The sequence below is a fragment of the Cyphomyrmex costatus genome, unplaced genomic scaffold (genome assembly GCF_001594065.2).
Source record: "Cyphomyrmex costatus isolate MS0001 unplaced genomic scaffold, Ccosl1.0 scaffold21, whole genome shotgun sequence".
NCBI classification, from domain to species: domain Eukaryota; kingdom Metazoa; phylum Arthropoda; class Insecta; order Hymenoptera; family Formicidae; genus Cyphomyrmex; species Cyphomyrmex costatus.
In genome coordinates this window covers 1,353,704-1,364,205 of record NW_017276147.1, presented here as the reverse complement: position 1 = coordinate 1,364,205, position 10,502 = coordinate 1,353,704, and the positions used below count along the sequence as shown (strand labels likewise).

General features: G+C 33.8%; 1 protein-coding gene across 9 annotated transcripts in view; it reads right to left on the bottom strand.

The window, feature by feature from the left end:
* Positions 1-10,502, bottom strand: part of Mxd (MAX dimerization protein) — a 45,750-nt gene continuing 35,248 nt past the window's right edge. For all 9 annotated transcript variants that reach the window (XM_018539318.1, XM_018539310.1, XM_018539313.1 and 6 more), the window contains exons 6-8: positions 8,086-8,398; positions 1,391-1,527; positions 1-992 (exon numbers count right to left, since the gene is read on the bottom strand). In XM_018539318.1, coding sequence (XP_018394820.1) covers positions 1,391-1,527; positions 8,086-8,398 — 450 coding nt within the window. In that variant the 3' untranslated portion in view covers positions 1-992. The remainder of the gene's footprint in view (positions 993-1,390; positions 1,528-8,085; positions 8,399-10,502) is intronic.

Genomic DNA, 10,502 nt, shown 5'->3' with positions numbered 1-10,502 from the left:
TTTTTTCTTATTTTTCATACTTCTATTCCTTTTTTCGACATCAACTTTTCAAAAAGTAGCTGATTTTTTGCTTGTCAAATTTTCCCATTTTTTTTCTCTTCTTCCCTTCTCACTTCTTCTTAACTCTTTACCTTTGTTCCAAATTATTTGCCTTCTTGTCTAGATTAATTTTTCTTCTTTTATTTCGTTTCTTTCATCTTTCTTTGTTCCAGTTGTTTTTCCTTTATTTTCTTTTGAATGCATAATATACCAGACTTTACTGCAATTTCAGAAATTGTAAAATCTTCCTATTTGCATTTACAGTTTTTTTTTAAACAACTGGTTTATTTTCTTATTAATTTCTCCGATCAATATTTCCAAATGTTGTTCTTCTTAGTTGATGATATTTATATTTTATACATCCTTTCCTTTCTACCCGTTTCCATATTGTTAGAATGGATCGTTTCTTCCATTTTCAGTTTTACATTAGTCTCTTTTTCTCCAGGTCATTTATCTCTCTCCGCAATATTCAATGAAAGTATTGAAGACTTCTTCTCCTTTTTATAATAGGTTAGAACTGAAATGATATCAAAGATAACTTCGTTTCTTCTATTTTCTTCTTCTTGCGTTACAATTGATGTTCTTTGAGCCTTGGTAATCCAAGTATCTCGTACCTCTTTCATAATTGATTTTTTTTAATTTATTCAGTTTTTTGAAGATCTTCGCCAAGTCGAATGGTATCTAAAACACTTCTTCTTCTTCTTCTTCTTCAACGTTGCTTTGCCAGTCAGGCCATTTTGGAAGGACAAAGTTGTATTGAGTACGAATTTAAATGTGCATTTTATGTGTATATATGTAATGTGTGTATGAGTCGATATTTCGCGCGCCGTCAATTTTCGTACGCCTCGATGGATCTTCTTCCTTTCGCTCTATCTCCTATCCCCTATCCTTTTCCCTTTTCCTTCTTCAATCGTTTCTTCTTTCGCCGCCATCGCATCGCACCGCCTCTTTGTCTGCAAATAGCGCAGAGGAAGCAATGTGAGAATTTATTTGCCCAACATCCACCACCCTTGTCTTCCTCCTCAACTCTTGTCATCCTATCTTCCGTTTTTTATCCCTTTGGTGATTTACGTCCGTTACACTAGTAACGGATTTCCCGCATTTAGCATATAGTGTTTTATTCATCATAGAATGCAATCAATTACAGCTAACTCTCTGCTTTTATGCAATTAAGTTTGTAAAATCTATTTTAATTTGGACAATCGATTCATTCATCTAAATTAATATGATTTCGAAAGAAAATTTCTTTATGCTTTTGTTTCAAATAGCAAATTCGATTATCTACATTATTCTGCACTGATGTGCTCTAAAGCCCAATCTACATAAGACGCAAATTAATCTGTATACATACCTAAAGATTGTCCATCATCTCGGAAAGAGTCAGTCTGGAGGTGGACATGGCGACACCACTGTCGCTACTACTCTGTACGCTACTATGATCATCGGTGTCCGATTGATTGCTCGTGTAACCAATCACATCCACTTCATCTGCAACAAAAAGAACAGATTCCGTATTGTTATAACTTGGAAGAGAGATTGATGACAAAATAATCTTTCGTTTACGCATCTAATGCAACGAACAAATAAGTCACATATACCACGAAAATCAAACATCGAGTTTAGCTCCAAGAGAGATTAACGAAAAATTAGTGAAAATTTATGCATCGGTATCTGCTACTATTACGACGCGCAGCTGGTTGCGCATCTAAAATCTTTCAAGATGGCAGCCAGTTTAACATTTATCACGAGAGATTAATTAATAGTAGCGAGAAGATCGTCTTCCTCTGAAGAAGTCCTACCCTTCCTCTGTCTTTTCAATTAAATTCTAAGCGTTTCTATAATATCATATTTGGCATCCATTCATAAATCTGTCAAAGTTGCTTCGTTTTCAAGCGATTCGTTGAATTTTTTAATTGCAAATTTACTCAAAGTGTCTAAAAAAAAAGAATCCGAAAAGATTAAAAACAAATACAATCAATTAGAAGCATAAGCCGGCCATTCTAAACTAACTTATAAAAATGGAATAAAAAAGGGTAGGTATTTAGGAGTCGATCGCGGAAATTGATACGCAAAGTAAAAGGATAATATTTAAAAAAAAAACTTATTATAATCTCGAGCTTATATATTTCGGCTCAATTTTGAGCCTTCTACAAAGTAGAACATAAAAAATCGTATTCAATACAAGTAATTAATGATCCACTTGTCACAGAGAGTTCACTCCAGATCATTCTAAGATGCTTACTCATAAACGATTGAAAAGATTCTAACCAAAGCTTAATAGCTTTAGTTTAGCTTGTAATGAATTCGGTTGGACGCATTAGTGCGCACTGGTACATATTCAAGCCGTTGTACACTGATTAATCTAAGTGCAAAAATGAAAAAAGAATGCAAATACTTCAAATTATGTAAAATAATTCAAAATAATATATTTTACTTAACCTTTAGACTACCGGGATTTGAGATATTAAACCGTCCTTTAAAAGTGGCCAAATTTTTGTCTTGTATCATGTATCAACTATATACAAAGTTCATATCATAGGCCGAGCCGATATATCGGCTTCCCGGCAGCCTTCAGGTTAATGATAGACATTAAAATGTGTGTATCGAAGATTTCACGGTTTAACTTGGTTTTATATTTATACTATTAAACACACATCTTTAATTTTTGTGCACGACGATTTTGATATGCGCCAATGCGTACTGAATACGTCCAATCGAATTTGATTGTAAACTTAGTAACACAAAAAAAATTTCTTAGTGGCATACCGAAAGTTTATACGAGTGAGTTATAAGATATATAAAGCATTTTAAATAGTAGGTCGTTTTAAATAGTACCATTCTCCCCATATCAAACGCGCTCTCGTGACGTAAGAAGACGCATCAACTGCACGCACCGTCTGGCCAATACTCGCAAGACGAGTGCCGACAAGGACGCGCCGTTATTATGACGCCATACCGTCAGACGGAGAGATGATGTGCAAAGGAAGGAGTAAAGAGAAGGAAGGGTAAACGAAGGAACATGATAGAGAGACTGCAGGGTGTACAGTAGCCATGACACCCGCTAGAAGGCACGGCTCGAAGAAGACGAGGGGGTGTCGACCACACTTGCTAGCTACCCTCCCCCCCCCCTTACTACTCGCGGCGCTCTGAGCCAGGGGTATTTTTCCATAATCAATAACATGCCTCTATTCTCGTCACACTAAGCGAACCAGATCTGCCCTCGTCACCACCCACTTCTCCCTCTTTCTCACCCCTCTACCTTTTGCGTCCTCGACATCGCTAACCTGTCCAGGTGACAGTGGCGCTCAAAACACAAGTGGAAAGTATACAATCCACAAATAGAGTGATAAACAAATAAAACCACGTCCAGAGAGATTGGAATATAAAATATCAAATAAATTTTTGTAATCTATTAAAAATACAATATACCACAAATTTTCAAATTTGACACAAGCTTTAGGATTTAAATGTGAAATAAGCTAAGGTATATGTAATATTTACTAGAAGAAATGTCTTTCTTAATTGATGATGAATATTAATTGTTGAAAGTGGGTGATGAACATAGAATGGCGAGATTTGAGAGGCACTGATTAAAGCGGCGGTTTTAAGGGTGACACGAGTGGCGAGCAAAAGAGTTCATTAAAACCAATGTCATGCGCACCCCTGGTATCACCGAATTCGTCACTTCCTCCCTCTTCCCGCCTCATTCCACGGCGTGAGACATAAAAAACACGCGAGACATTCGATGCATTCGGCCATTTCTCCCTGATACGGGGATAAATTTCAATATTTCGAGAGAATAAAAATAAGTCGCGCGTCACGTTTTCCTCCTAGTTAATCATTTCTCGTTATCACACGGTAACAACAAACAGTACGGTGCAACCCTGTTGCGTGTCCGTGCGTTTATCAGGAACAAATGGAAAAGAAGAAAGGCGGGGAGAGGGGAAGGTGGCAGTTGACGGCAGATAACAATAATATCCGTCACGACCGCGATAATTAACTCTTGGTTCGTTCGAACGAAGTTTCGCGGAATGCGAAAGAAGATGCGGACATTTCAGGTGGACCCCAATATTAGACACAATACAATTATCAATTCCAAATTAACTAAATTGTTATTTACGTCTATATAATTTTGAATCATGATTAACATCGATATAACGTCTTGCTGTAAAAGGTAGAAAGGGACAGATAAACCTCCGCAAACTGTATCTCTCTCAATTCTAAATCGCCAACTTCCGGCTTTGCTCGGCGGACGGATTATCTCAGTCTATTTATACATGTCGTCGCGGTTCCGATTAAGTCTCGAACGCGTCTCAACCTAGTTGCGATAAGTAACGTCGCGCACGTGGTATAGTCACCGGTCAGTATTTCTTTAGTCGCGTGATGTGCGTGAGAGATATACAATCGCCTGCGCGCAGCGCGAAGTTTATATGAAAACTTTTAAAGTACTTCAAATCCAAAAAAATTCCGGGGTCAATTTTTTTTGCGACGTTTGCGACTATCAGTCGTGAAATATGTATGATATTGACAACAAATTTTATAATTTTATCACTCTCTTCTCGTTCTCCTTTTATCGTTTCTCGTTTTATCACTCCTTCTCTTTCTGCAATTATAAGTTCACATACGACAGCGGATCATTCAGAAAATCATTTAGAAAATATAAATAAATGATTCAGAGAGAGATGAATTGCCTTCCTTCATTATTTTTCTATTATATTTCTCAAATTGATTAAAATAGTTTTATAATTTTATACTCGCGGCCTATCTTCTCTCTCTTCGCTATTATAAGTTTAAATATATCAAACGGGTTACATTTTCTTACAAAATTATTTAAAAAATAAATCAATAATTCATTCAGGTAGATTATTTTCTTGCATATTATTATCCTAATATACTTCCTAAATTGATTAAAATAGTTTTGTAATTTTATCACTTCCGTCCCTGCTTCGCTCTCACAAATTTGAAAATATCGAATAAAAGTGCAAACGGATGCAATTGTTCAGAACACAAATAAATTATTTATTCAGATGAATTGTATTCTTTCGTTATTTTTCTAATATCTATATTCTCCAAACTAGTAAAATTTTTTTTTAATTTCAGTTTATCTTCGTCTTTTCATAGGATTTCTACAATCCATCTTTCTCTTTTCATTTGTTCAAAATATTAAATAAAATTCTATCACCGCTGTTAAATATCAAAAAGTTCTTATTTTGAGCACAATTATTCAACGACATCATCAGTTCATTACTATTTGGATTAATAATTGTTAATTTGAAAAATAATCGTGAAAAATAAAAGTGAATTTAATATTACAAGAATGTTATAGTAATTGTTCCAAATTTATTAAGTATTTTCGGATTAAATACACAATAAGGACACGATTGATACATCATTGATTAACTTAACTGCCAACAATTAAAATATTACTATATTATTTTTAATTTGTTAAAAAGTTTGGTTTATTGGCTACATGTATGTTTGTTAATGTATAATCTATTCACAACAAACTGCAATTAAATCATACTGCATTTTATATTTGCTTTCATTTCATTCGAGAGAAATTATGGGACACAAGTACGGAAGGGTTTGTCTGAAGGATTACTTTGAACTGAAGAGAGTCTGTACATGTTAGACATGATTATTTTACGGGAACAACAGACATGTGTGCGTATTTAACTTGTCAAAGAGTCTCTCTTTCCTTTCCCACTTCTTGTTCTTTGCTTAGAAATACTCAGCCTGTTTCATGTTGAATTCCGCTGTACGTATCGTAATTCTCTCTGCTATTTATTTTCTCTCAATTCTATATCTTTCAACAGTTCTCTCGCAATGCAATCCCGCTTTAGCCGATCACTCTTTTCATATTCTTAGTGCTTCTAATCTACATTTAATGACTATAGAAAATAAATATATAATTCATCATCATAAATCCAAATTTTGGAGAAGATCAAATATTAAGTTTTCAATATATTTTGTATGACTAGTATCCAACTACAACATTTAGCTACAGCGGTATCGTGCAAACGACAAGGATCCGTTACTAATGGCAGGGACAGCAAATCTTAAAGAGGGATCTTATCACGTTTGGTAATTTAGCTAAGCGCAACAATCTCACGACATTAAGGTGCCTGAGGAAATCGTCCTGAAATAATTCCACGAGTATATGTATATGCGTGTTTATGTGTATGTTTATGTGGAAGAGAGTGCCTTATCCCCAGATTGCTACAACGCAAAACACACATTCTATTTGAGTCCATAAATGTAAAGCCGGATTCACCAGAGTGAACATATCTCGTAATGGAGACATGATTGCTCTGCAATCATAGTGGTACATGCATCTAAATGCACGATTTTATATCAAGAATATTATTAATATAAGAAAAGTACATATATAGATACATATAAATAGTATAATGATTAATTTTAAGTAAAAAAAGTTGAATTAATTTTTTAAACTTTTAATTAAAACATTAATTTTAATTAAAGGTATATACTAAAATGTACTTTTTTTTATTGGATTAATAGTTTTTTAGTGTATATTTAACGTTATAAATAATTAACAAAAAATAATTAATAATAGAAATAAAAAAGTTACGATAAATTCCACTATTCCGATGCAGAAAGCGCGGCAAATTCGAGGTGGCTTTCGAAAAATAGCCGGTGTGGCACACGTGACTTATGATAAGTGCTTCGCCGGAGATATTCCCGCGGGATCATCAATTTCAACGTCCAACCCCCGCGCGTACACCCCCGACATTTTCCGATTTCCTTCGCCTTCCGCTAGCTCGACCTCTTTTTTTTTTACTCCAGGAACTCCTTTGGAAAACTCATCCACCCCTGCAAGCTGCAATATTTCATGCGGTGGCGAATGCATTTTTGCGATGCACGTCGTCGTGGTGGTGTCCCAACGTAGACAAGATCTAAATTTTGAAAACTCTATCCAGATAAATACGATATAATCCCAAATTGTTAGATAATAAAAAATTATATTAACAATCGAGATATATTGTGTTGTCTTTCTATGTATTATTTGGTTTGTATATTGAAATAAGAGAAAATTATAAAAATTACGCTGAGAAAAGCTCGGAAATATATGAGTACAGATATATATTACAATTTATTTTTTCAAATTTTGAAAATGTAGGACCAGCTTAACAGAAGTATGATATAATTATTGTATTTTTGTGTATATTTTACATGTTTGTTATATGCATGTTGTACGCCGTGCTTAAACAATGACGCTTCGGGAAATTAAATAGATTTATTCGTTCGATTTTACGATGTAAATAGAGTAATCCGCGTGGCTTCTATCGTACTGCTTTCCATCTTAATTCCGACTCGTGACGATTAAGATTTAATCAACGGAATGAAGCTAGTTAAGAAAGAAGATGGAGTTGCTGGCGCAAATCCTCTTTGAAAATTTTGCATTAGAAACATGATAAACTATACGAAGATTTTTGTAGGGAAAGAACTGCCATAAGTTATTGCTATGTTCAATTACAATTGTAATGTTAAAAAATATAATTATTAGATTATTACATATAAAATGTCATTCTAAATTTTTCACTTCCAAAACTTTTTGTAAGAAACGTCTTCTAATAATTAAAAGTAATGAATAAAAATTGCAAATAATTTCATTATTAATAATCAACGTTATAAGGCTCTATAAGTATAAAACAAAGTATTTAATATAGAAGAAGGGCAAAGAGCATTATTTATATATTTAATTAAAATATTTTTTTTTTATTTTTACAGGAAAGTATACGTTCTGTACTTTTATATTATTATGGCATTATTATTAAGATGTGTGTGTATATATATATAGAATTCATTGTTCTGAATTCAATTAATTTGATAAAACATGAGAGCTCTTTGTTAAAAATTTAATAAAACATGAACCCAATATTTCTACATCCGGGCGATGTAAAAGAGACTACTGGAAGAGTAAGGCAGAAAGAAAGACTGTGAGGAGATGTAAAGACGTTCCGTCGGAAGAGAAAAGCACCCTCAATTTAACATATTTAATGATAATCTCATTGCAGTACTCACCAGACTCCGAGATGGATGGGCTACCTGCAGACCTGTCCGAGTTACTGGAGCTTCCGGTCGAGCTGGTGGACGCCGTGCCCAGGGAGCACTCAGAGATACTACGCCGCTTATTGGACAGCATCGCTGCGGAGGCGGCAGCGGCGACGGAGCCGGTCGGCGCGCTCGTGCTGAGCCCGTGGAGGCCATGAAGCGCATGAAGGCCATGGAGGCCGGTCTGGTTCGTCAGCTGCTCGAGCCGCCGTCTCAGGAACCTGTGCTCGCGCGACAGCTGCTCCTTGTGTATGGTGTGCTTACGCTCGCGGTCCTCCAAGTTCTATAATCAGATGATGTGACATCACACATGGTCGCGATATCATATAGTTTAAAATAATAACATTTTAATAATGTACGTGTGTACAGTCTAACATATAGTACATATAACGTGTAACATAAATATAATATAATTTATATATGATATTAATTAAGAATGTATGTAATTAAAAAATAATATTTATATATATAATATATACATATCATATTTATATATCTAACATTGTATGTATATTCATAGAGAGATCGCTCATTTGCTACAATACAATACAATTCAAAAAATAAAGTTTTCAAAAAAAGTTTGAATATTTTAAATTGTTAATAAAATATAATTTTTGTAATATTAATTTTAAAATACAATTTTGATGTATAATAATTAATTACAAAGAAATAAAAATATATTTTTCTTTATGTTCCCGTTTTAATAGCAAGTAAGCGATATATTAATACTGTATATACATAGTAATATAACATTATATATGTATACACTGTAATACATTTTCTAACAATTACGATTATATAGTAACAGTTACGGTACTAGCTAGCAAATATAAAAATATAAATAATTAATTTTTAGTTTCATAATCTTCATGATTATGATACTTCATATTTATTTATGATTTATCGCTTCGATTTAATTACGATATGTTGGAAAGTGCGATCTATTCCTTATACATAAAAAGTTTTAATTTAATTAACTTGTATATATTATTACACTGTATTAAATATCATTTCGTTTTTGTTTTGAGAGTTGCCAATAGAATCGGCCGATAATCGGTTTCCTTTGTATTGTACACAGCATGCTATTTCGTAACGCAACAGCGAACGCTTACCAAGAAGAGGCCGACCAATTCCGGTGCAAATCACCGAACAGGAAATAATCGAATGCAACTAAATGTGTATTTCACTGCGTAGTATTTGACATGCGTAGATTTGTCGGTTCTGTAAATTTTTCCATACGAACGTTTAAAATGGAAAATTTTAAGTTTTAAATTTTAAACTGATACTTTTTCGAAATTCCAATTTTCCGATTCTATTATATTTAAAAAATTTTGAATTTTGCTATTGCTAAATTTTAAATCTGATGTCTCTCAAAGCTTAAGCATTAATCTAAAATTATATATATATATATATCATTCTTAAAAAATTTTAACATGACAAAGATTAGCAATTAAGATTAATAATCTCGCAATTATTAGAGCTATGGCAAGCAGAAAAACTTAAACAATAAGACGTAAAAAATAAGAAAATCAACATGTTGGATTTGCTACTGCTTACATTATGGCCTCCTTACAATCTCCATTGTAATTGGCCAAGTCGTTTATAGTTTATGTTTTACTGCTTAATTTTTTGTGTGCTATGGCCGACATGTTCGCGTAATGAAAAAATTTGGAGCAGTAAGATAGCTGAAAATAAACGCCGCTCTAAGGATGGATGGCATTAAGGTAAGGAAGTAGCTTCGCGGCGAAATCACCTAATCACAGATTAGGGCATCACACAACAGGCGATATATTTGCGTGTGCGTGTTTATGGCGCGACTGACATCGCGCTGGTAGGAAATTTCCTGGTTTCGTGTTTTCCGTTTTATTCGATATGAATTTACAACGGAGATAAAACAAGGTTAAGAAAAGCGTCAAACGGAGTGTACCCCCCCCATAAAGCCAATCGACCGACCTCCAGAAGTGAGACTCGGTTCACTCTCTTACCATTTACAATTGTATCGGGGGTATGTTAAGTTAGCACCCCCACTATAGTACTCAGGAGTTCTGATTAGACTTCCCACTTCCTTTTGACGAGACGAAGAGTTCCCTATAGTTGATAACAAGAGTTCCAATCAATAAACATTTTTTTAAAATAGGGTGCTAACTTTTTATCGAATTTCGAGGTGGAATAGTTCTGAGCGGCTTAATAGCTTCAATTTGCGATTGTCTAGAGTTGATATGTAAAAAAAATTTTCGAATAATAAAAAAAAAATTAAAAATTTTTGAAAAATTAATTTTTAGATACAATAATTCTGATGATAATTCCTGCTTCTTTTTGACGATACGAAGAGTTCTCTATGATTTTTAATGACATATGCGCTTAATAATCATTTTTTAATAATTTTT